This window comes from Callithrix jacchus, chromosome 5 (genome assembly GCF_049354715.1).
Source record: "Callithrix jacchus isolate 240 chromosome 5, calJac240_pri, whole genome shotgun sequence".
Lineage (NCBI taxonomy): Eukaryota > Metazoa > Chordata > Mammalia > Primates > Cebidae > Callithrix > Callithrix jacchus.
Genome location: NC_133506.1, coordinates 46,165,529 through 46,192,097, shown reverse-complemented (window position 1 = coordinate 46,192,097; position 26,569 = coordinate 46,165,529). Strand labels below are relative to the sequence as shown.

General features: G+C 52.1%; 1 protein-coding gene across 8 annotated transcripts in view; it reads left to right on the top strand.

Moving 5' to 3' along the window:
* Nucleotides 1-26,569, top strand: part of RIPOR3 (RIPOR family member 3) — a 101,676-nt gene that overhangs the window by 37,289 nt on the left and 37,818 nt on the right. For 5 of the 8 annotated variants that reach the window (XM_054255461.2, XM_054255464.2, XM_054255454.2 and 2 more), the window contains one exon: nt 19,424-19,545. In XM_054255461.2, coding sequence (XP_054111436.2) covers nt 19,424-19,545 — 122 coding nt within the window. Of the gene's footprint in view, nt 1-7,828; nt 7,913-19,423; nt 19,546-26,569 lie in introns of those variants that run through there. The other 3 variants (XM_078371988.1, XM_054255453.2, XM_054255460.2) reach the window with 2 other exon arrangements.

The following is a 26,569-nucleotide window of genomic DNA, read 5'->3' as shown; positions in this document are numbered from 1 at the left end:
CCCACATTTACACTGGCCCAGCGACTGATCCCAACATGAATTCTACATCTTCCATTTATTGAGCACAACAGCTCAGGGACAAGAGCTTCCTTTACAGATGGGGAATTTGGGGCTCAGACAGGCCGGTTCACCTGGGGAAGGTCATGACTTTTTTTTTTTTTTTTTGAGTCAGGGTTTCACTTTGTCATACAGGCTGGAGTGCAGTGGCTGATCATAGCTCACGGTGACCTCAAACTCCCAGTCTCAAGGGATCATTTCACCTCAGCCTCTTGAGTAGATGGAACTACAGGCACACACCACTACATCCAGCTAATTTTTATTTTCATTTTGTAGAGGCCAGGCATGATGGCTCATGCCCATAACCCTGCACTTTGGAGGCCGAGGCGGGTAGATTGCTCCAGTCCAGCAGTTTGAGACCAGCCTGGGCGGCATGGCAAAACCCTGTCTCTCCCCCGACAAAAAATATGAAGTGTAGCCAAGTGTGGTGGTGCATGCCTGCAGTTCCACCCACTTGGGAGGCTAACATGGGAGAATTGCTGGAACCCAGGAGATGGCAGAGCTGAGATGGCACCACTGCACTCCAGCTTGGACAACAGAGGGAGACCCTGTCTCAAAAAAAAAAAAAAATTAGTCAAGTGTGATGGCATGAACCTGTAATCCAAGCTACTTCAGGAGCAGAGGCAGGAGAAGCGCTTGAACCCAGGAGGCAGAGGTTGCAGTGAGCCAAGATTGTGCCATCGCACTCCAGCCGGGGGCAACAAAGTAAGACTCTGTCTCAAAAAAAAAAAAGGTAAAATTTAGTGGGTTCTTCTTTTTGTCTTTTGGCATATTCACAAAGCTGTGTAACTATTACCACTATCTAAATCCAGAGCAGTTTTACCCCAAAAAGAAACCTCATACCTGGCTGGGCGCGGTGGCTCACGCCTGTAATCTCGGCACTTTGGGAGGCAGAGGCGGGTGGATCATCTGAGATTGGGAGTTCAAGACAGGCCTGACCAACATGGAGAAACCCCCTCTCTACTAAAAATACAAAAAATTAGCTGGGCATGGTGGCTCGCGCCTGTAATCCCAGCTACTCGGGAGGCTGAGGCAGGAGAATTGTTTGAACCCAGGAGACGGAGGTTGTGGTGAGCCGAGATCCCATCATTGCACTCCAGCCTGGGCCACAAGAGCAAAACTCTCTCTCAAAAAAAAAAAGAAACCTCAAAACCTCATACCTATTAGTAATGACTCCCATTGTCCCCTCCCCCACCCCCTGGCAATGACTGATAGACTTTCTGTCTCTATGGATTTGCCTGCTCTGGACCTGCCTATCAATGGAGTCTAACACTCTGTGGCTGCTGTGGCTGCTTCTTTCACGTAGCACACCGTGTTCGAGGTTCATCTGTCTTGCAGCATGCCTCAGGGCTTGGTCCCTTTCATAAGGCCAAATAGTGTCCCTTTGCATGGCTGACCCACTCGTCAGCTGATAACTGTTTGAGTTGATTTTACTTCCTGGCTACTGTGAATAATGCTGGTTGCTCTGAACGTCTGTGTACAGGTTTTGCGTGGACATATGTTGACATTCCTCTTGGATGTATGCTTAGGAGTGGAACTGCTAGGTCATATTTAACTTAACCATTTGCTTAATTTCATACTTAACCTTTTGAGGAACTGCCAAGCTGTTTCCCAAAGCAGCTGCGCCATTTTCCACGTCACCAGCTGTGCACCAGGGTTCCAGCTGCCCCACATCGTCTCTAGCACTTGCTGTGGTCTGTCTTTTTGATGATGACTCCCGCTAGCATTCATGCAGTGCTATCTCCCGGAGGATTGAGCTGTTTGCCCAGCAGTCAGGACTCTGGTCAAGGCTGTGCTTGTGAGTATAGAGAGGGCTCAGTGATTTGGTGATTTCTTTTTTCTTTTCTTTCTTTTCTTTTTTGATACAGAGTCTCTCTCTGTCGCCCAGGCTGGAGTGCAGTTGCACAATCTCAGCTCACTGCAACCTCCACCTCCCAGGTTCAAGCAATTCTCCTGCCTCAGCCTGCTGAGTAGCTGGGATTACAAGCACACACCACAATGCTCAACTAATTTTTGTATTTTTAGTAGAGATGGGGTTTCGCCATGTTGGTCAGGCTGGTCTCAAACTCCTGACCTCAAGTGATCCACCGACCTTAGCCTCCCCAGGTACTGGGATTATAGGCAACAGCTCCCGCATCCAGCCTCGGTGATTTCTTGAGGGGCAGTCGGTAGGGCCTCAGGGTTTGGAGCCTGGGAGGATTTGGGGGTGGAATAGGCCTGGGGAGTGTACATGCCAGTGACAGAACTGGGAGACTGAACCTACCCTCTCCCTGGGTGCAGGGTCACCTCCTCTCTTACAGGTGTAAGGCCTTGGCCTCAGGCTCCATTTAGACCAAGAGGAAGAGGTTCCACAGCAGAACCCTAAAAACAAACTCTTCCTCAGGGAAGCCAGTGCAAAGTGGGTGTTGAGGAGGGAGCTCCACTCAGGCTGATGCCAGGCTCCACGGGGGACTTCAAAGACCTAACGCCTTGTCTCTGCCCTGCTGCGTCTGCAAGAACATAATGTACATACTATCCATTTTCCCCAAAGCTGTGGTTTTCTGTTCAGGTTCCTGATTCCCTAACTAGCCTGTAGCTCCCATAGCTGGCCGGGCTGGGGCCGGAGCCCACATCTTTTGACCCCAGGCCCAGGCTTTTGGTGCCCAGAGCAACCTCTACCCCCATTAGAAGCCTCAGACCTCATTACTGTCCTTGGAAGGGGGCAAAGTATCTGCTTCCAGCCAGCCTAGGCCTCAGGGAGCGACTCCCTGTAAACTCTCCACATCGGGTCATTGAAATGGCTTTTACAGGAATTGCCAGCGGGCTGAGTGAACCTTACCTCATTAAGCAGGAAAAGCAATAAAGCCTGAGGCTGCAGAATCAGAAGAGCCACTGGGCAGGAAGGGCCCAGTCCCTGGAAGGGGAGTGCATGCTGGGCCAGGCCTGGCTGCATGGCCAAGACCAGGGGTCCATGATCTCCAGAGGAGAAAGCGTCAGGACTGTCACCATTGTCCCCCACCTCTGAGTGTGCCAGGCATCATTCCCAGGGGAGCCTGCATCTTTTGTTTTTCTTTCTTCTTCATTTTTTTGAGATAGAGTCTTGCTCTGTAGTCCAGGCTGGAGTGCAGTGGTGCCATCTCAGCCCACTGCCACCTCTGCCTCCTGGGTTCAAGTGATTCTCCTGCCTCAGCCTGAGTAGCTGGGACTACAGGCACCCACCACCACGTCTGACTAATTTTTGTATTTTTAGTAGAGACAGGGTTTCACCATGTTGGCCAACTCTTGACCTCGTGATCCGCCCACCTAGCCCTCCCAAAGTGCTGGGATCACAGGCGTGAGCCACTACGCCCTGCTCCTAATTCAATACCATTGTATCCTTATAAGAAGAGGGAAGACCTGTGAAGACAGAGACACTGGGAAATGCTATGGGAGGACAGTAGCAGAGACGGGCTACAAGACAAGAAATGCCAAGGATCGGGGGCACCGACCCGAAGCTAGGAAGAGACAAGGAGGGGTTCTTTCTTAGATCCTTTAGAGCAGGGGTCCCTAACCCCCAGGCCATGGACTTGTACTGGTCTGTGGTCTGTTAGGAACCGGACCACACCGCAGGAGGTGAGCAGCAGGCAGGTGAGTGAAGCTTCATCTGTATTGAGAGCCATTCCCCATCGCTCACATGACGCCTGAGCTCCGCCTCTTGTCAGATCAGTGGAGGCATTTGTCTCACAGGAACAGGAACCCTATTATGAACTGCGCATTTGTGGGATCTAGGTTGCACACTCCTTATGAGAATCTAATGCCTGATGATCTGTCACTATCTTCCATCACCCCCAGATGGGATCTTCTAGTTGCAGGAAAACAAGCTCAGGGCTCCCACTGATTCCACATTATGGTGAGTTGTATAATTATTTCATGATATATTACAATGTCATAACAGAAATATAACATTATATATGATATAACATTATATATTACAATGTCATAACAGAAATATAACATTATATATTATATAACATTATATATTACAATGCCATAACAGAAATATAACATTATATATTACAATGTCATAACAGAAATATAACATTATATATTACAATGTCATAACAGAAATATAACATTATATATTACAATGTCAAAACAGAAATATAACATTATTATATAACATTGTATATTACAATGTCATAACAGAAAAATATAACATTATATATTATATAACATTGTATATTACAATGTCATAACAGAAATATAACATTATATATTATATAACATTGTATATTACATTGTCATAACAGAAATATAACGTTATATATTATATAACGTTATATATTACAATGTCAAAACAGAAATATAACATATTACAATGTCAAAACAGAAATATAACATTATTATATAACATTGTATATTACAATGTCATAACAGAAAAATATCACATTATATATTATATAACATTATATATTACAATGTCATAACAGAAATATAACATTATATATGATATAACATTATATATTACAATGTCATAACAGAAATATAACATTATATATGATATAACATTATATATTACAATGTCATAACAGAAATATAACATTATATATGATATAACATTATATATTACAATGTCATAACAGAAATATCACATTATATATTATATAACATTATATATTACAATGTCATAACAGAAATATAACATTATATATGATATAACATTATATATTACAATGTCATAACAGAAATAAAGTGCACAACAGATAAACCTAATGCACTTGAATCACTCTGAAACCATCCACCCAACCCCCGCCCTGGTCAGTGGAAAACCGTCTTCCACAAAACTTGTCCTTGGTGCCAAAAAGGTTGGGGGCCGCTGCTTTAGAGGGAGCGTGCCCCTGCCGACACCTTGATTTGGACTTCTAACCTCCAGAACCACAAGACAATAAGTTTCCCCTGTTTTAATCCTCCCAGTTTGCAGTACTTTTTTTGTAGCGCCCCAAGAAACCATATACTACCTTGGATCTTTTTTTTTTTTTGAGACCAAGTTTTACTCTTGTTTCCTAGGCTGGAGTGCAGTGGTGCGATCTCAGCTCACTATCACCGCTGTCTCTTGGGTTCAAGCAATTCTCCTGCCTCAGCCTCTTGAGTAGTTGAGATTGATTACCGGTGCCCACCACCACGCCCAGCTAATTTTTGTATTTTTAGTAAAGACAGGGTTTTGCCATGTTGGCCAAGCTGGTCTCGAACTCCTGACCTCAGGTGATCTGCCTGCCTGGGCCTCCCAAAGTGCTGGGATTACAGGTGTGAGCCACCACACCAGGCCACTACCCTAGATTTTAACCTTAGCAGCACAAAGTGGTAGGATAAGCCATAAGTTATATTTTGTGTTTTCCTTTTAATGAAGAGAGAAAGAGCAAGTCCCAGCAACTGAAAGTAACTGTAAGATAATTTAAGCGGCTTCCAATGTATAGATGAGAAACTGGAGGCTCAAAGAGGATAAGTGACTTGTCCAAGGTCACACAGTGAGAATGAGGCAAAGGCTAGACTTGAACTTGTGTTGACTCCAAGGCCTATGCTCATGTCTGTGTGAGTCTGTGGGTGTGAATCTCACAGGATATTGGAATGTCTGCAAAGAGTCCCAAAATCTTAGTCCCCAGATGTCACTTTTCTTTTTTCTTTTTTTCTTTTTTTGTGATGGAGTCTCGCTCTGTTACCAGGCTGGAGTGCAGTGGTGCGATATTGGCTCACTGCAACCTCTGCGTCCCTGGTTCGAGCGATTCTTTTGCCTCAGCCTCCTGAGCAGCTGGGACTACAGGCGTGTGACACCATGCCCAGCTAATTTCATATTTTTAGTAGAGATGAGGTTTTGCCATGTTGGCCAGGATGGTCTCGATCTCTTAACCTTGTGATCTGCCTGCCTTGGCCTCCCAAGGTGCTGGGATTACAGGCGTGTGCCACCCTGCCTGGCCCTTCTTTTTTTTTTTTTTTCTTGAGATGGAGTTTCACTCTTCTTGCCCAGGCTGGAGTGCAGTGACACAATCTCGGCTCACTGCAACCTCCCCCTCCCAGGTTCAAATGATTCTCCTGCCTCAGCCTCCCAAGTAGGTGGGATTACAGGTGCCTGCCACCATGCCTGGCTAATTTTTGTATTTTTAATAGAGAAGGGATTTCACCATGTTGGCCAGGCTGGTCTCGAACTCCTGACCTCTGGTGATCTGGCCGCCTTGGCCTCCCAAAGTGCTGGGATTACAGGTGTGAGCCATTGCGCCTGGCCCACTTTTCTTTTTCACATGAGCTCAAAAGTTAGTACTATCCTTTTCCTTATGGGAACTACCTATGTTAGCTGTATTAGCCACATTTCCTGTATTATGAGCCTCTGTGAAGCAAGCCTTCTTTCCCTGGTGATCTTCATTACGGAATCAGAGATGCAGTCTCAACAAAATCATCTCCCAGTAGACCCAAGTAAGAATGTTTGGCAAAGAAGAAATTAATTGATAAACAGCGTGTAGTACACAAACTCTAGTGTCTGCCTGGAATGTTTTGCAACACTTTTGGAAACTCTAGAATTACAATCCCAGCACAAGCTGTTTATTTCAGGCTGTTAGGCCACATACATATCACACATGCTTGAGTGAATCTACTGACTCCACTCTGAACTTCAGGAATGGAGGCCCTCTTCCTTTTGTGTGGGCATTTATAGTGGCTGGTAGAGCAGGGCTGCAATACCTGGGAAGACCAGGAGGGGTCTGCTTCCAACAGGAAAAGGATTTAAGTCTGAAGTTTCTTGAAATTCAAGGCTTTGGGTTCTAGAAAATAAGTCTGTTCCTTTGGGAGGAAATCCACTCTCCTCGGATGTAGGTCAACCATCTAACTTAAAGTCTCAGGCCTGGGCCGGGTACAGTGGCTCCCACCTGTAATCCCAGCACTTTGGGAGGCCGAGGCGGTGGATAACCTGAGGTCTGGAGTTCGAGACCAGTTGACCAACATGGTGAAACCCCATCTCTACTAAAAATACAAAAAATTAGCCGGGTGTGGTGGTGCATTCCTGTAATCCCAGTTACTTGGGAGGCTGAGGTAGGAGAATTGCTTGAACCTGGGAGGCGGAGGTTGCAGTGAGCCGAGATGGTGTGACTGCACTCCAGCCTGGGCAAAACAAACAAAACTCCGTCTCAAAAAAAAGGGAGTTTGAGACCAGACTGAGCAACATCGCAAAACCCTGTCTCTAACCAAAAATATAAAAATTCCTCTGGCATGGAATTTTGTGCACACCTATGGTCCCAGCTACTCAGGAGGCTGAGGCAGGAGGATCACTAGAGCCCGGGAAGTTGAGGTTGCAGTGAGCTCTGATCGTGCCACTGCACTCCAGCCTGGGCGGCGTGGGGAGACCTTGTCTATAAACACATACATATAGACATACATACATACAGACATACATACATACAGTTGCTCAGTCTGGGAATGGAACAAAGAAGATGTGAAAAAAAATCTGAGTTTTCCTGCCTCCCTACACAGACACACTCCTGCCCCAGGGAGGCGCTTGAGCTGGGGTCTGAGTGCCTGGGACAGTCTCCCTCTCCAACAGGCACCAGGATGCAAAAGAAACTGCATATTTCACTGTCAGAAGAAAAACCAGAACAGCAGGCCGGCTTGATGTGTCTCTTGTAAACTGTTTACTTCTGGAGGACCAGATGGCTCATCTCTTGTTGAACCCTTGACCACTTCCTGTGCTGTTAACAGCCTCCACTAGCAAACAGACCCGGCTCCACCCACTCACGAGGCTGTTCCGGAGTCCCGGGGCCAGCCAGCCTGCGGGGAGCTGTGGGCGTTCCAGAGGGTTGACTCAGCAGTCCTGGGCTCCGGATGCTGCAGGAAATGCAGGACAGGAAGGATCCAGGTTAGGCAAATGGTCAGGTGTGGCGGGGATGGACCCCAGCTGGGTTGGATGGGCTTGAACTGCACATGCTCACAGGGTTCCCTATGCCCTTAGGCTATGGCCCTGCAGCTGGTCCACCTACAGGGCCCTTCTAAGGTAGTCCCCATTCACTCTACCTGCTTACCTCTTTTTTTGTTTTGCAGGGGTTGCGGGCGGGGCGGGGGTGGGGGTGTGGGTACAGAACCCTCTCTCTGTAGCCCAGGCTGGAGTGCAGTGGCGCTATCTCAACCCACTGCAATCTCCACCTCCCGGGTCCTTGTTCAAGCAATTCTGCTGCCTCAGTCTCCCGAGTAGCTGGGATTACAGGCGCATGCCACCACACCTGCCTAATTTTTGTATTTTTAGTAGAGATGGAATTTTCTCCATGTTGGTCAGACTAGTCTCGAACTCCTGACATCAGGTGATCTGCCTGCCCTTGGCCTCCTAAAGTGCTGGGATTAAAGCATGAGCCACCGTGTTCAGCCCCTGATTTTTAAAAATATCACTGTAGTAATCATTTGGAGCAGAAGGGGAGGAGGAGGCAGGGATTGGTCCTGGGGAGCAGGGGTGGAGGTGAGGAGGGGACAGACTCAGGATGTTTCTGAGGAGCAGTGGAATCTCTTGACCAAGGCCTTCTCCAGGGAACAGATGGAGCCATGCCCTGGAGGTCTTTACAGCTTGGCTAGGAAGACCGGCTTCTCCCCCAGGGAATTAGACCTCAGTGGTTAACAGATTAGCAACTTAATATTAGAGATGGAGAAAGCCGTTTCCAAACTCTAAAACACAGAAGGAAAACCGTGACAGATTTAGCCGCGTAAATATTTAAAGCTTCTACTTCACAGACACACACACACACACACACGCATGCACGCACACACACGCACACATACACACACAGAACAATTTAAGATTAAATAGTGAGGGAGTGGGAGAAAACTGAGAAAGGATGGTTATCTAGGATTTATCAGCGGCTCCCAGGAATCAAGAAGAAGTCAGATAACTGGACAAAGAATACAAACGGGTAATTCCCAGAAGGGGAGATTGGGAAGCTGGTGAGCCTAAGGAAATGTGCTTAATCTCACTAGGAATCAGGAAAATGCAAAGTAGACAAAGGCCCACCCCTAAGAGTAGTAGCTGAATATAAAAGAGGGGAGTGGGGCCACCCCGTGGCTCACTCCTATAATCCCAGCAGTTTGGGAGACCAAGGTAGGCAGATCACAAGGTCAAGAGATCGAGACCATCCTGGCTAACATGATGAAACCCCCGTCTCTACTAAAAATACAAAAATCAGCTGGGTGTGGTGGCATGTGCCTGTAATCTCAGCTACTTGGGAGGCTGAGGCAGGAGAATCACTTGAACCTGGGAGGTAGAGGTTGCAATGAGCTGAGATCATACCATTTCACTCCAGCCTGGGCAACAAGAGCAAAACTCCGTCTCCAAAAAATAAAAACTCATTTTTCTGTCTTTTGATCTTAGAAGTAATTCACACATGTGTGGGCCCATGCATGGGCCTGTGCATCTAATGGTGGAGAGCTCACTCTAGCCACTCCAAGAGGGAACCTCAGTGTTCTCCCAGGACAGCGGCAGGGAGTGGAAGTCTTTCTTTGTCTTTTTGGCTGTGTGGGGAGGGAAGCTGCTCTGATGTCCAGCCCTGTGGAGGGGGACAGGGTCTGTGTCCCTGAGATGACAGAGGGTTGGGGGCAGGTCCCTCCAAGGACCAGTGGTTGGCAGAGGTGCGATTCGGAGTTCAACCCACCTGGGTTTGAATCTCCATCCTCCCCGTGTGAAGCTGAGCCTGACGGGTGCCTGTGTTCATCAAGCTCAGGCTATTCTCGTTGACTTAATTTTGGGCGGAAAGGGGAGGTAGCCCTTCACCTGTCTCTCCCGCTGCAGCTGTGCTGCCGGGCTGGGTTGCAGGAAGGCAGATCTCGGCTCTGCTTGGGCAAACAGGCCCCAAAGTCTGAGGAATCCAGCCAGCTCCTCCAAGCTCATCTCCTTGGTCCCACACCTACAGGCTTTGTCCACATCCTAGGCTGGTGACAGCAAGTGTGTGTGTCACGGCTGGAGTGGCAGAGGCCCTGGGGAAGCTGCAGACCCAGGGTCCCTCCGCAGGTGTCAGGCTGTGTGATCTGCCGGAGTCCCACAGCTATTAGTGTGAGGGAAGGTGCCTGAGCAATACTGTAGCCAATCAAATACCATAGTGTCTTCAGTACTGCTCATTTCACGCATGGAATATTATGCCTAAGCCACCATTATAAACGCTCCAGCCCAGATCCGAAGAGATGCCTTTAGCACAGGGACGTGTGGTGTGTCTGGAGACGTGGCAGGCTGTCACGGGTGTGCTTCTGGTGTGGGGACACTGCTGAACACACAGGACAGCCCCCACAGCCAAGTGTCACTTCCTGAGGTCCAGGGACCCTCCCATAACCAATTCCAGAGGAGAGCTTCTGTGGGAGAGCCCGATCCCGTGTCCCTTAGTCACTCCAATCCTGTGTCCCTTAGTCACTGGGATGTAGGTCAGGCGAACACACACCTGCACCACAAGCACGTTACCTGTATTTTATTTATTTAGTTTTGACTCACTGTGTTGCCCAAGCTGGCCTCAAACTTCTGGGCTCAAGTGCTCCTCCTGCCTCAGCCTCTCAGGTAGCTGGGACTACAGGCTTTCTTCTTTTGAGTTGGAGTTTCACTCTTGTTGCCCAGGCTAGAGTGCAATGGCACAAGCTCAGCTCACTGCAACCTCCACTTCCCTGGTTCAAGTGATTCTCCTGCCTCAGTCTCCTGAGTAGCTGGGATTACTGGCATGTGTCACTACGCCCAGTTAATTTTGCATTTTAAGTAGAGATGGGGTTTTTCCATGTTGGTCAGGCTGCTCTTGAACTCGTGACCTAAGGTGATCCGCCCGCCTAGGCCTCCCAAAGTGCTGGGATTACAGGCGTAAGCCACCGCACCCGGCCTGTTTCCAGTTTTTGACAATCAAACAGAGGTACTTGGCCTGGAACAGCGACCACCAGGACACCTCGCTCCCTCAGTGTCGGGGGTCTCTCCGCAGGCCCCAGTTGCTCTTGCCTCATCTCAGTCCCTCCTGCCTGTCCCCATCCTTATCACTCACTGCTCCTGCAGCTGGAGACCAGGGTGGGGCGCATTTGAGATGGGATTCCCAAGACAGCCAGCACTTCTTGGAGGCCCAGCTCTCCCAATCCCACCTGCCACCCCATATTTATCTTGCTTTACGCCCCACCCCATGCTGTCTTCTCCAGCCTGGGCAGGCCCCAGCCGCCTTCCCACCTGGCACCCCGACACAGCCACCCCCACAGTGGCCTCAAGAGGCTTCTTTCTCAAAGAGAGACTTTGTCTTCAAGGTGACCCCTGACCGAACCGTGGCATGGCTGGTGGGAGTGGTGATAGGGCAGTGATGAGGCCATCTGAATTAAAACACCCTCTGCATAGTTCACAGAAATTCCTGAGTCATCTTTATCTGGGAAAACCCCAGTGGAGTGAGCTGGGACCCAGGGCTGTACACTGATAAACAGAGGGAAGCACCTCCCTGGACCCGGCTCTGCACTTCCGTGCCTGCTGTTGACCGATCTGCGGTCAGGAGGCGTCCCTTTGCCTGCAATCCTGGGACAGTGGACTGCAGGGGACACTGGACTTCTCAAGGAGTTGCTTCTTCTTCTCTGAAATTAGAAATCAGGGCACTCATTGGCTCTGTATCCTTCAGGCCACTGTCCTCTGCAGAGAGACACCTTGGGTGTCCCCTCCTGGCTCCAGGTGGTACTGGAGGACAGCAGAGCCAGGACCATGGGCTGCCCTGAGGGTGGTTCCAACCTGCTCTATTTAAACCAAGGGTCCTTCAAATCTGTCTCTCTTTTCATTTAAATACACTCTTTAAAAACAAGCAGGCTGGGCATGGTGGCTCACACTATGTGGGTGGCTTGAGGCCAGGAGTTTGAGACTAGCCGGGGCAACAGAGCAAGACCCATCTCAACAAAAAAATTATTTTTATTTTGTTTTTTGGTGTTTTTTTTTTTTTGAGATGAGGTCTTGCTTTGTCACCCAGGCTGGGGTGCAGTGGCCGTGAGCTGACCCACTTCAACATCTGCCTCCCAGGTTCATGCGATTCAAGGGCTGACATTACAGGCATGAGCCATGGCACTCAGCCTTCCAAAAATATATATATTTTTTGAGATGGAGTTTCCCTCTTGTTGCCCAGGCTGGAGGGCAGTGGCTCAATCTTGGCTCACTGCAACCTCCACCCCCTGGATACAAGTGATTCTCCTTCCTCAGCCTCGTAAGTAGCTGGGATTACAGATGCCCGCCACCATGCCAGGCTAATTTTTACATTTTTAATAGAGACGGGGTTTCACCATGTTGGCTAGGCTAATCTCAAACTCCTGACCTCAGGTGATCCTCTCACCTCAGCCTCCCAAAGTGTAGGGATTACAGGCATGAATCTGTAATTACAGGCATGTGCCCAGCCCCCAATTTGTTAAAAAAAGACAGAAAAACTCCGTGCCCCCTGAAGCTAAGATTCTTGAGAAGGATACTTGATTAACTGATGAATAAGACAATTCATAACCATGATGAGTTATTTGAAGGATATCGGTGAGGGGCGAGGCCAAGTTAGCCAAAGGAGTCCGGGAGGACCTCTCTGAGGAGGTGGCCTTGGGCGTGAGGCCTGCAGGCTGGGAGGGAGTGGCATGGAAGACCTGGAGGAAGGGAGGAGTGTGCCAGGCAGAGGGCACAGCAGGGGCAAAGGCCTGGAGGGGGTTCTGGCTGAGCCTGTGCGTTGGCAGGGAGGAGGAGTTTGGGTCCTTCTGGCTCTTCTAGGCACCATTGGGGTGCCCAAGCAAGTGGTGTGGCCGTCCCGGGCTTAGTCTTGCCATCAGTAAAATGAGCGAGTTGGACTCTTGGACTCCACACTTTCTTGGCTCCCTCTGAACAGGCAAACTGGTTCCCAGAGCAGCCTCCTCGGACACGCCTGTCTTCTGTGTAAACTCACATTCCTCTTCCTGGGCTATTTTGCCATTTCCTTCCATGAGAAACCAAAGGAGCTATTTTGGAAACTCCTATAAGCAAACTAAGCCCTGACTGGCATTTGAGTGTATAAAAAAGAGCCCTAAGTGAGGGACTCAGGCATAAAAGCCACCCAGCCCCGAAAGCCCATGACGTTAAATTTAGATGATTTACCTCTAAATGAGGTGAAATTGCAGGTTCCCTCTGGCGGGCGGGGTGGGGAGGGGACGCAGGACAGCTTTGGCCAGCAGTGAGCAGGACAGATTTAGCGGGAGTGGGCTTAGCTTCCTCCAGCCACACCTTGGGGACAGAGGCCCAGGACAGTCCGCAGTGTCTGGGAGCAGCTGGCTTCCTCTCCCCGTGCGCACCAGCTAGGTCTGAACCACCTCAGGTCTAAGTGTGCAGTCCTGGGTGCCAGGCCAGAGACAAGCAGCGAGGTACGCCGAGAGGAAGAGCCCGTGCTGTCTGCCATCAAAGGTTTGGGAACTGCATGACTTCTGTGCCTCCCTCCTCTGTCCTGGGGCCCAGCAGGGTCTCTGCCTTGTCTCTTCTGCCTGCAGAGTGCCAGTTACTCAGGGTTGCCCTAAGCCACCAGAGTATCCCTCTTTTCCCGATGCCTCCCCAGACACCTCCTAGACCTGCCCACAATCCAGTATCTAAAGGGTTAATGCCAGCCCCTGTAGTGCGGGGAGAGACCTGGCGGGAGGGGACAGGGTCTTCTAGACCCTGCTCCACACCCAGCCTCCGCTCCCTGCTGTGGCAGTGCTTAGACATCAGGAATGTCACCCTTGGTCGCAGGTGACAAACTGGGCTTGCCGGGAGCTGCCCGCTGAAGGCTCCCGAGATTCTGGGTCTCAACCTGGCCATCCCATCCCCAATCATCCATGGGGAGGTCTGTTTCTTTTACCAAAAGAAACCGCGCGGCTGGACTCCAGCAATGGCATGGGACCAGCCCCACCAGGCCTAGCCAGGAGGGGGCGCAGCTGAACTGTCTGGGAACTGCCGATGTCGGCCGGCCCCAAGGAGCCCACTGGGGCTGAGGCTGCAAGACCCCTAAGCCAAAGGACACTGGGCTTGATTTTTCTCGGTCACCACCCAGGGCTATCTTTCTAGCTTGGCAGGTCCCCTTCCCAATCCTATTTCCAGTCTGGGGCCTCTTCCCTCCCGGAGGAGGTCTGGCTCCTGGGACGAGGAGCGCGTCCTCAGCAGAGCTGCGGGAGCCAGCACAGCCTAGTCCCGAGGCCAGGCTTTGGGGTCCGCGCGCCAAATGCAGCTCCAGCTCTGGCATTTCCTTCTTGTGTGACTTCGGAGGACTCCTCTCCGTCCTCTCTGAACATCAGTTTCCTTCCTTTCTTCCTTTCCTTCTTTCCTTCCTTCCTTTCTTTTGAGACAGGGTCTCACTCTGTCAGCCAGGCTGGAGTGCAGTGGTGCAGCCTCAGCTCACTGCAGCCTCGACTTCCCCGGAAGTCTCCAGTGATCCTTCCACCTCAGCCTCCCCAGTAGCTGGGACTATAGGTGCGCACCACCACACCTGGGTAATTTTTGTATTTTTGGTAGAGATGGGGTCTAACTATGAGACTCAGGCTGGTCTTGAACTCCTGGGCTCAAGTGATCTGCCCACTTCAGCCTCTCAAAGTGCTAGAATTACAGGAGTTGTGACCGAAACTGTCTGGCCTGAACACTGAAAATATGTACTATCTGGGTTTTCTTTGCTTTCTTTCTTTCTTTTTTTTTTTTGTTTTGGAGACAGAGCCTTGCTCTGTTGTCCAAGCTGGAGTGCAGTGGCGCGATCTCGGCTCACTGCAACGTTTGCCTCCCGCGTTCAAGCCATTCTCCTACCTCAGCCTCCTGAGTAGCTGTAGCTGGGAGTAACAGGCATGAGCCACCATGCCTGGCTAATTTTTATATTTTTAGCAGAGATGGGGTTTCACCATGTTGGCCAGGCTAGTCTCAAACTCCTGACCTCAGGAGATCCACCCACATCGGCCTCCCAAAGTGCTGGGATTACAGACGTGAGCCACTGTGTCCGGCCTTCCTATCTTACTTTTAACAGAAAACATTTGTTCATCTTTGCCTTATAGTCTAGCATGTAGTGGTTATTATTATTATTATTACTGTTATTATTCCAGAACCTTCTTCTCGAGCTGCACAGCCTGGCAGAGTAGGGGAAGCAGCATCAGCCTTTCCTTCGTTGTCTTCTGATTCAATAAAGATGTGTTGTGGATCTTCCATGCACCTGGTTCCTGCCTGCAGGGAGATCCCTGTCTAGGATGGGGAGATAGAGGAGTCACCATTCACAGTCCACTGTAACAGAGGAAGTCAGGGGTACCCAGAGGAAACACCAGACACAGCTGGGAGTGGGGAGGTGTCCAGGAAGGCTTGCTGAGGGAGGGGGCATCTGGGATGGAAGATGAGGAGGGTTTAGCCAGGAAGCCAATCCATGTGGCAATGGCACGTGGAAGAAGGAAGAGCTAGACTTCAGTTTGAAAAATATGTGTCCTGGTCAGGTGTGGTGGCTCGCGCCTATAATCCCAGCACTTTGGGAAGCTGAGGTGGGCGGATCGCTTGAGCTCAGAATGGAGAACAGCCTGGACAACATGGCGAAACCCTGTCTCTACAATAAATGCAAAAATTAGCCAGGTGTGGTGGCACGTGCCTGTAGTTGCAGCCACTTGAAGGCTGACGTGGGAGGACGGCTTGAGCCCAGGGGATGGAGGTTGCAGTGAGCTGAGATTGTGCCACTGCCCTCCAGCCTGGCAACAGAGTCAGACCAAGTCTACAAAAAAGAAAGAAAAGAAAAGGAAGGAAGGAAAGAAAGAAATATGTGTCTCTGAGTAGCCTCTCACCTCGCAGAGCCTTTCTTTCGTCAGATGAAAAATGGGGCCACTGACCTGCCCCAGAGCTGTGGGTGACAGACCCACGCAGGCAGTCAGCTCTGCACCGAGCTTAGTTCTCCTCCTTCGTCCTCCCCTCTCTCACTCTGAGCGGGAGAACCCAGGGCTTGTTGTGAGTGTTGAATGGGAAGGAACTGCTTAGCAAGTGTCATCCTCTCTGACCTTGAAGTGGAGTGACTGGGGTGAAGTTCCAGAAGCAGCCCAGAAAGCTTCTGACAGGGAGGCGCAGAGAGAGGTGTGGGGAGGCCCTTCCAGCTCAGTCCCCAGGCTGGCTCCGGAGTCCACATCCCAACCACTCACCTTGGGGACTCCCTCCCTACTCCCTCTGTTCCCTTGCCTGGCTTGGTGGGGGGGGTGCGGGGGGGCGGATCAAGCAGTTTGAGCAGCTTCCCCACCCCTGCATAGGTGCTGATCGGGGTAATAGCAGTGAGGAGCTCATTAACGTTTAACTACCAGCAGACACAAAGACCTAACGTGTAGAATTTGCCATTTCCGATTTCCGTGGTGTAAATGCTCCTACTGCAGCTGATTTCAAATCACCAGTGTGATGTCAACAGGCTCACGAAATTCCCGAACATTTAACAGTTGACTGTTTTTTTTTTTCTTTCTTTCTTTTTGAGTCAGAGTCTTGCTCTTTTGTCATGGCTGGAGTGCAGTGGCATGATCTCAGCTCACTGCAACCCCTACCTCCTGGGTTCAAGCGATTCTCCTGCCTCAGCCTCCCGGATAGCTGGGATTAAAGGCTCCTGCCACCACGCCTGGCTAATTTTTTGTATTTTAGTAGACAGGGTTTCACCACATAGCCCAGGCTGGTCTTGAACTCCTGAGCTTAGGCAGTCTGCCGCCTCGGCCTCCCAAAGTGCTAGGATTACAGGTGTGAGGTCACTGCACCCGGCCCAGTTGACTCTTGTGAGCTGGTACAAGCGGGCTCAGCACAGCACAGGCCGGGGCTACGTGGGGGGCCCCAGCGCAAGGGACTCCTGACCACAGGTGAGACCTTGTGCAACAACAAGCTCTGACACTGGGCATCATGGGGCTAGACCCAGTTCTCAGGATCCCCGCTGGGGTCTCCAGCCTATCTTGTCACCTGTCTGAGCCTCGGTTTCCTCATCCATGGAATTAGGTCAAAAGCTCCTGCTCTTTTTTTTTTTTTTTTGAGATGGAGTTTTTCTCTTTTACCCAGGTTGGAGAGCAATGGCGTGATCTTGGCTCACCACAACCTCCACCTCCTGGGTTCAGGCAATTCTCCTGCCTCAGCCTCCTGAGTAGCTGGGATTACAGGCACGCACCAGCATGCCCAGCTAATTTTTGTATTTTTAGTAGAGACGGGGTTTCACCATGTTGACCAGGATGATCTCGATCTTTTGACCTCGTGATCCACCCGCCTCGGCCTCCCAATGTGCTGGGATTACAGGCGTGAGCCACCGCGCCCGGCCCAGCTCCTGCTCTTAAGAGGGTTGTATGGATTTCATAATTTACACAAAGCATTTAGTGCAGGGCCGGCTTAGTAATGAGCACTTGATGAATGATGCCTCAACTTTCCCATCTGTACACAACACCGCTAGTGATGGATTCATAGCGGTTCATGGATTCGTAGCCACTCGTGGGGCACCAGGCTTGCCACACAGTGAGTGGGCAGCATATGCTTGCCACCTTCCATCAGAGCTAGAAGCTGCTCATTCTCCCTGGGTCACCTGGCTCACCTGCAGGGCAGGGTCTTAGCAAATTGCACGGAGACAGCCAGCTCTTCTGACGTGTCTCTTGCACACGTGGGCTCTCAGTCCATGCTCTCCTTGGTCCTTCCAGCAGTCTCCGCGGGAGGTCCTTTCTGAATTCCCATTTTACTCTTGTGATCACTGAGGCCCAGAGCCTGTGAGTGGCACAGCTGGGATCTGAGCCCAGGCCCACACGTGGGGCTGTGGGGTGGGGGGCGTATGGGAGGAGGAGGCTTGTTGAGGCGGCATGGATCTGCCAGGAGGTGCAATAGTAGATGCTGGGCAGATGTAACTTGGTAGAGGAAGTTTCCCAGGCCGAGGCCCCCACGTGAGCAAAGGTGTGGCGGGTGGACTTGCCTGCTGGGGGAAAGGGATGTTGGAACATGGGGGTCTCATCGTGAAGGAATAGGAGGGCCAGTGGACTGGAGTTTTTCTGTAGGTTTGGTCTGAGCAGTGGGGCCCCTGGAATCCTTGGGTTAACACCACCCTGGCAGAGGAGCAAAGTATGAAACTGTAGCAGCAGAGATTTAGGTTAGATATGAAAGAGAACTTTCCCACTGCCCATGCTGGAAGATGCTGATCTATATTCTCAAGGGATAGGGTGGCATTTTCCCAATCTAGAGATGGTTTGGAAAAAAGAGAAGGTGGCCAGGGCTGGGACTTGACCTCAATGCAGGACAGGTCGGAGACAGGGTGAGGGATGGAGTGGAAGCAGCCCTCAATGCCAGCAGCTGGGCTTCATGTGAATTGCGTTTTGTCACCCCCTGCTCAAAACCCTCCCATGGCTCCCAGTCACCTGTGCCCCATTATAAGGCCAATTGTAAGCCACCTTGGGGCTAACGAGGCCCCTTGGGACCACCGAGGCCCCTTGGGACCTGAGCCCTGTCCACCTCTCTGACCTCATCTTTTTTTTTTTTTTTTTTGAGACTGAGTTTTGCTCTTGTTCCCCAGCCTGTAGTGCAGTGACGCAATCTCAGCTCACCGCAGCCTCTGCCTCCTGGGTTTAAGTGATCCTGCCTCAGCCTCCTGAGTAACTAGGATGGCAGGCATGCACCACCACACCCAGCTAAGTTTGTATTTTTACTAGAGACAGAGTTTCTCCATGTTGGTCATGCTGGTCTTGAACTCCCAACCTCAACATGATCCGTCCACCTCGGCCTCCCAAAGGGCTGGGATTATAGGCATGAGCCACCTCGAACCGGGCCCTCTGACCTCATCTTTAGCCCACCAAGCATCTTGCTGTTTCTGGATGACACCAAGTCCCCTCATGCATCCTGGACTTTGCCCCGACTGTTCCCTTGGCCTCAGACACCCTTCCCTTCCCTCAGATACCCCACCTCAGCCTTCCTCCTCAGATCTTGGGTGCCTCTCCACTGAGGGGTCAGATGCCCCCTGGGAACCCCCATCACTCCAATACTGACTCTGTTGTAACTGTTCAGCAGTGGGTGGGCCTCCCTGCTGAGCCGGGGCCCTTGAGGGTTGGGGGACTTGGCCTGCCTTACAGAGTTCACCTGCGTTAGGTGCTCAGGGAGGGCTGGAGGAGGGGAGAGGAGTAGCTGGGCGGGCGGGGCTGTTCAGGAGGCAGTGTCCCCTGCTCTGGGAGGCAGCATGGCCCGGCATTAAGGACCTGAGCTCAGAGTAAAAGAGTACAGACACCTGGGTTAGAATTCCGTTCCCACCGTTGTTTCCCAGGAGGTCCCTTAATGTTATAGGACCTCAGTTTGCTGATCTGTGAGCTGGGCACAGTACCAGCTGCCACCACTCTCTGGGGCCATTGTGAGGCCTGGAGGTGGTGGTGGAAGGTGGCCAGCCTTTGGGCAGCATTCACTGTGCGGTGGTGCCAGGCTGACCCCCCTGTTCTCTCTTAGCAGGTGACCACCATGTCGGTGAGGTTGCGGTTCCTGTCCCCCGGGGACACAGGGGCCGTGGGGGTTGTGGGCCGGAGCGCCTCCTTCGCAGGCTTCAGCGGCGCACAGAGCCGGAGGATCGCGTAAGTTCTGGTATCCTGCGTGTGTGGGGGGTGGGGGTGAGGGGCAGGGGGCTTGTTAATGGGCTGGGGCAGGGCAGGGATATCTGTTGCCAGATATCTGAAGGCTCAATCTCAGGCCTGCTTGCAGCCCAAGACAGAGAGAGAGAGAGGAGAAAAGGGGAGGGGGAGAGAGAGAGAGAGTGTGTGTTTCATAAATCTATCATTTCCTTGAGACCTGAACAGTTAGCATTTCAAATACTCAAGTAGTTGATCTGCCTGAGCTTAAAAAACAAAAAAACTGAGGCTCTGGCTGGGCACAGTGGCTCACACCTATAATCCTAGCACTTTGGGAGGCTGAGGCAGGAGGATCACTTGAGCTCAGGAACTCAAGACCAGCCTGGACAACATAGCACAACCCCATCTCCCCCAAAAATTTTTTGAAAAACCAAAAATCCAGGCTGGGCGCGGTGGCTCATGCCTGTAATTCCAACATTTTGGGAGGCCAAGGCAGCCAGATCACTTGAGGTCAGAAGTTCGAGACCAGCCTGGCCAACATGGTAAAATCCCATCTCTACTAAAAATCCAAAAACTAGCTGGGTGTGATGGTGGGTGCCTGTAATCCCAGCTACTTGGGATGCTGAGGTGGGAGGATCACTTGAACCCAGGAGGTGAAGGTTGCACTGACATTGTGCCACTGCACTCCAGCCTGGGTGACAGAGTGAGATGCCATCTCAAAACAAACAAACAAAACTACATACAAACCAAAAAAAAGAAAACCAAAAAAACCAGAGCCTCAGGTAGGTGGAGCTGCTGGCCCAAGGTCACACAGCAAAACTGGCCTAGGGTTGGGTCTCCTAAGAGCGGGGTTGGGAAGCAATGTCCTTCCTGTCTGAAAGACTAGGCAATGGAGCCACCTCTCCTGGCTCTGTGACCTGGGGCCGGTGACCTCACTGCTCCAGCCTTGTCCTCATCTGAACTATGGGAATCATGGGTGCACCCTGCTCACGGGGCTGTCGGGAAGGAACCACGAGGGAGGCAGGGCCAGCAGCCGTGCAGCCAGGGTGTTGGGGGTTACCAGATGAGGGAGCAGGCTTGGCACAGATGGGCCTGGGGGCAGCACTGGTCCTGCGGGTTCCCGGTGGGTGCTGGCTGGCCAGGGCCTGCCTGCTGCCCCATCCTGTGTCTCCTCTCCAGCTTTAGGTACTAAGTCCCTGGGAGGAGGGTTGTTTCTGCTCCCAGAGGCCACAGCCCGAGGAGCTCAGGCCTGCTGTCCCCTGGCTCCAGGGCCTCATGCCAGGCACTGTGCAAGCCCATGGGAAACCATTTGCCAGTGGGCAGGCTGGGGAGTGGGGCAGTTTTCCGATATCCTGAAGGGGCCAAACCTCTGTCTGTCTGAGCTGATGGGGTGAACAGGTGGGGGGCCCCAGTCAGAGCAGAGTGCAGAACCCAGTAGGTCAGTGAGTCAGTCAACAACCAAATCCCACCATGCTCTTCCCTGACTTGAAACCCTGCAAAGGGACCTGGCCCCAGCAGTCTCATTTCTTCCCTGGGCTCCAGCCACGCCAACCTCCCTGCCCTTCCCGTGGAGCTCCTGTCCCACTTCCCCACATCCAGTTCCTATTGAATCGCCTGCAGGCGTTGGCTTCCTGCCAGGTCCTGGGGGAGGACCCCAAGCCCCAGAGCAGGCCATGTGGCTCCTGTGTGTGCTCCCTGAGCTCTTTCCCAGGGGCCTTTACTGCTGGGATCGGACCCCACCTCCACCCCCCTGAGGTCAGCCCTCCCAGTTCACTCACCTTTCCCTGGGGGCTCCCTTCCCATGGATGCTGGGACCCCAGGGTTAAGATCCTGGAGTGTTCCATCTGGAAGCACCTTAAGAACCCCTGTTCACGCAGCAGATGGTCATGGAGCACTTACTCTGGCCTTGTCCCGGGCTCTGGGGACAGACCCAGGGCCCCCCCCACCCCCGTCCTGGGAGCTGGTGGCAGCAAACAATAAGCCAACAGTAACTGAGACAGATCCAGCCGGAGGCATTGCTGTGAGGGAACTGAAATGGGAGTGGGGGAGGGCAGCCAGGGTCTCCCCAGAGAGCCCAACGAGGCAGGGGTACGGGGAGCCGAGGCAGGAAGGGACAGAAGAAGTGGACCTGAGTGTGTGCAGGTGGGGGTGGGCCGGGAAGCCTTTGGTCAGGGAGGCAACAGGGGGTGCAGATATCCTGGGTGGGAATGAGCTTTAAGGGACAGAAAGCAGGTGTGTGGCTGGCACATGCGACAGTGATCAGGGGAGGGGGAGGACACTTCGTTTCTTAAGTGTTGCTGAGACGGGGGTTAAATATAAACTGTCCAGGAAATGAGGCTGTTTCTCGACTTAACCATTTCTGAGCTGCCTCTTCCTGGGCTTTATCAGGGTCCTCCACCCCCTTGTTGGGGTCTGTCATCAAGGCGAGAAGGTCAGCTGTGCAGGTTACCTGGCCAGGGGGGCATCTGGCCCAGGTGACCCTCTCCAAGCTGTGTGCTCTGGAGTGGGCTGGTCCACTGAAGCACTGTTGGGCCCCCCAACAGTGTGGTCTGGAAGGAGGGGGAGGCTCTGCAGACCCGGAAGCCAAGGCCAGTTTCATGAGGGTGCAGCCTGCACTCTGCACCCTATTCAATGCTTTGCAGTCCTGCTCTAGAAATTTTTGTTATTTTTGAGGCAGGGGTCTCTGTTGCCCAGTTTGGGGTACAGTGGTGCGATCTCCATTCACTGCAGCCTTGACCTCCTTGGTTCAAGCAATCCTCCCACTCCAGCCTCCTAAGTAGAAATGCTTAATAAACTTTTTTTGGGTTTTTTTTGAGACAGAGTCTTGCTCTGTTGCCCAGATGTGCAGTGGCTCAATCTCAGCTCACCGCAACCTCTGCCTCCTGGGTTTAAGTCATTCTCCCACCTCAGCCTCCTGAGTAGCTGGGATCACAGGTGTGTGCCACCACGCCTGGCTAATTTTGGGGTTTCTCCATGTTGGTCAGGCTGGTCTTGAACTCCTGATCTCAGGTGATTGGCCCTCCTCAACCTTCAAATGTGCTGGGATTACAGGTGTGAGCCACCATGCCCAAACCACCCAGCTAATTTTTGTATTTTTAGTAGAGGTAGGGTTCACCATGTTGGTCAGGCTGGTCTCAAACTCCTGGCCTCTGGTGATCCACCTACCTCTACCTCCCAAAGTTCTGGGATTACAGGTGTGAGCTACTGTGCCCAGCCAAAATTACTATTTTTTTTGGAGATGGAGTCTCACTTTGTCACCCAGGCTGGAGTTCAGTGGTGTGATCTCAGTTCACTGCAACTTCCACCTCCCAGGTTCAAGTAATTCTCCTGCCTCAGTCTCCCGAGTAGCTGGGATTACAGGTGTGTGTCACATGCCAGGCTAATTTTTGTATTTTTAGTAGAGGCAGGGTTTCACCATGTTGGCCAGGCTGGTCTCGAACTCCTGACCTCAGGTGATCCACCCCGCCTTGGCCTCCCAAAGTGCTGGGATTACACACGTGAGCCACCGCACCCAGCCCAAAATTCTTAATAATCTTTGAATAAAGAGCCTTGCATTTTCATTTCTCACTAGACCCCTCGAATTCTTCAGTTGGCCCTGCCTGCGGGTCTTCTCCTGCCAGGCCTATCGGGGGGGGGGCTCTGAATGTCCTGCATCCCGTGCGAAATGTCCCCTCAGACCCGAGAGGGGAGCTCTGCCAGAGAGTGCCCCTGCACTGGGCCCCTCTCTCTCGTTGGCCCCTTCCTGGATTCCTGGGCTCAGTCCTTTGGGAGGAAGGAGGACAGAGGTGACCCATCCCCTTGCTGCTGCGGTTTGCTGGCCATCAGCAAGGGTCTCACAGTGTCCAAGTCCTAGTCTAAGAAAGACAACCCCGATGGCTGTAAGTATCCCGGACCCCTCTGGCCCCCCACCCCATTGTCAGAGATTCCAGATGATGCTGGGCCTGGGCTGATCCAGAGGTCCCTGGGCAGCCCCCACCTGGCCTCAGCCTCTGAGGCCCCCTTGCGCAAGGGTGAGGAAGAAGCTGCCCACACCAACAGGGAGATAGTGCATCTATTTTTTTTATTTTTATTTTAAAGACGGGGTTTCACCATGTTGGTCAGGCTGGTCTTGAACTCCCGACCTCAGGTGATCCGCCCACGTTGGTTTCCAAAGTGCTTGGATTACAGGCGTGAGCCACCGCGTCCGGCCAATAGTGCATCTATTTTTAACTTCCTGTCTCCGTTGAGCTCCCTGGAGTCTGGACCCTTGGAGCCAGGGCTGGACAGCCTGATTGGGTTTCAGGCCTCACCTTCTGGTCTTGTTCCCTGGCAACCCGAGCAGGCCGAAGTGCAGTGGCACCGCCAAGGCAAACAGCCCGGCGGGAGGGCAGGGCTCTGCTTGGGGAGGGTGGGCGATGCCCCCTCTGTTCCCACCCCCACCTTGACCCCCAACCTGGCATCTGGAAACCCCTTTTGATAGAGACAGGGCTTTTTTCTTCCCCTGAGACAGAGTTTTGCTCTTGTTGACCAGGCTGGAGTGCATTGGTGAGATCTCGGCTCACCACAACCTCCACCTCCTGGTTTCAGGTGATTCTCCTGCCTCAGCCTCCTGAGCAGCTGGGATTACAGGCATCCACCACCATGCCTGGCTAATTTTTGTATTTTTAGTTGAGACAGAATTTCACTATGTTGGCCAGGCTGGCCTTGAACTCCTCACTCAGGTGATCTTCCCACCTCAGCCTCTCAAAGTGCTGGGATTACGGGTGTGAGCCACCGTGTTCAGCCGAGACAGAGCTTTTTATTCCACAATCCGATAACTCACTTGATCAAGTAACCTAGTGGGGAAATCTTATACTAAGGTGTGAATGATTGCTATAATAAGGCCATTTCCCAAGAGCTGGACTTGGGGGGTGGGAGGATAGAGAGATGAGAGGATAAACAAAGAGGATGAAGGAGAGGAGGCCAGGCCCCGACACTGCTTCATTCTATCCCAGTTGGCAGGCATGGCTGCCCTTTCCCCTTTCCTCCCCTCCTCAGCCAGGTCTCCCACCCCAGGTGGTCAGGCACTGACCAGGAGCCACTGGGACATCCTCCTCAGCTTGGGAATTCCTCTGTTGAGATGGCTAAGAAGTGTGGGTGTGAAAACGAAATAGCAGGCCTTAATTTTCAAGGAGAGGTGGCTGGAGGAAGAGGCAGCTCCTATCCGACCCTGCCTGTGATGCTGTCAAGCTCACAGACTCTGGAGCCAGAGGGGAGTAATGCAAGCTCAGTTTCCTGGACTGTGCCGGGGCCTGACCTCAAAGACTGTGTCAGGAGGAATAAGTCCATACATGTAAAGCACCAAGAGCAGGTCAGGTGGGCGCGGCGGCTCACACCTGCAATCCTGGCACTTTGGGAGGCCGAGGCAGGCGGATCACTTGAGCTCAGGAATTCAAGACCAGCCTGGGCGACATGGTGCCACCCTGTCTCCACCAAAAATACAAAAAAAAAATCGCCAAGTGTGACGGTGCACTCCTGTGATCCTCCCAGCTACTCAGGAGGCTCAGGTGGGAGGATTGCTTGAGCCCAGGAGGTGGAGGCTGCAGTGAGCTGAGATCATGCCACTGCACTCCAGCCTGGGAGACAGAGCAAGACCTTGTTTCAATTAAAAAAAAAAGAAAAAAAAAGGCTGGGCGCGGCGGCTCAAGCCTGTAATCCCAGCACTTTGGGAGGCCGAGGCGGGTGGATCACGAGGTCAACAGATCGAGACCATTTTGGTCAACATGATGAAACCCCATCTCTACTAAAATTACAAAAAAATTAGCTGGGCACGGTGGTGCGTGCCTGTAATCCCAGCTGCTCGGGAGGCTGAGGCAGGAGAATTGCCTGAACCCAGGAGGCGGAGATTGTGGTGAGCCAAGATCGCGCCATTGCACTCCAGCCTGGGTAACAAGAGCGAAACTCCGTCTCAAAAAAAAAAAAAAAAAGGCACTGGGCTCAGTAGCTCACATCTATAATCCCAGCACTTTGGGAGGCCGAGACAGGCAGATCGTGAAATCGGAGTTCGAGACCAGCCTGGCCAATATGGTGAAACCCCGTCTCTACTAGAAATAAAAAAATTAGCTGGGTGTGGTGGTTGGGGGCCTGTAATCCCAGCTACTCAGGAGGCTGAGGCAGGAGTATTGCTTGAACCTGGGAGGCAGAGGTTGAGGTTAGCTGGGATTGCTCCATTGCACTCCAACCTGGGCAACAAGAGTGAAACTCCATCTCAAAAAAAAAAAAAAAAGGGCTGAGACAAGAGCTTAAAATTGGCAAGTGCCGAGTGCCTGCCTGTCACCATCACCAAGTGTCCAGGCACCTGGGTAAATAGTTGGCTCACGTGTTTGTTGCGTGGAGTCTTCACCTGAAGCTTGTGCAGTCAGTCCTATAATTGTCCCACCTGGAGGTTGGCAGCAGGCTCGGGACTTGAGCCCAGCTCTGCTTACGGAGCCTGCGCTTTTAACAGCCACATACCAAGGCCTCTGCCCACCACACCAGGCAGGACTGCCGGAGTGACCTCACATGAGGGCTGGGACTGGCGGGGTGCTTGTGCCTGTCTGGAAGCTTGTCTGGCATGCCAGGGGCTGTTTAATATTTACTGAGTCCTCCCAGAGCTGGTGAAACATCCGGCCCCAGAGGCTCTCCCTGCCCTGGCTTCTGTGACACCCGGGCCAGACGTGCAGCCTGATTTTGCCATCCGGAGGCTGCATGTGCATCACCTTCCCTGGGTCGGCAGGCCCTCAGAGTGACCACTGCACCTGCCCTGTTGAACCCCAGACAAGGAGCACTGGGCTCGGAGCTTTCCCGGGAGCAAGTGCATCCAGGTACGGCTGTGGCATCGAGGGTGGATGAAAGCGGGGCTGGGCCAAGGGTACACACCTGCTGGGGAGCGTGGGCCCTGGGGAGCAGATAGTGAGCGGGGCTCCTGCAGCCCCACCTCTGAGTTGCCTGCCGCCCTGTCTGCTGCTGGCCTGCCGGGGGCCCTAACTGTTGGAAACATGCCTCTCCCTGAGGCTGGAGCCCTGCCCATCTC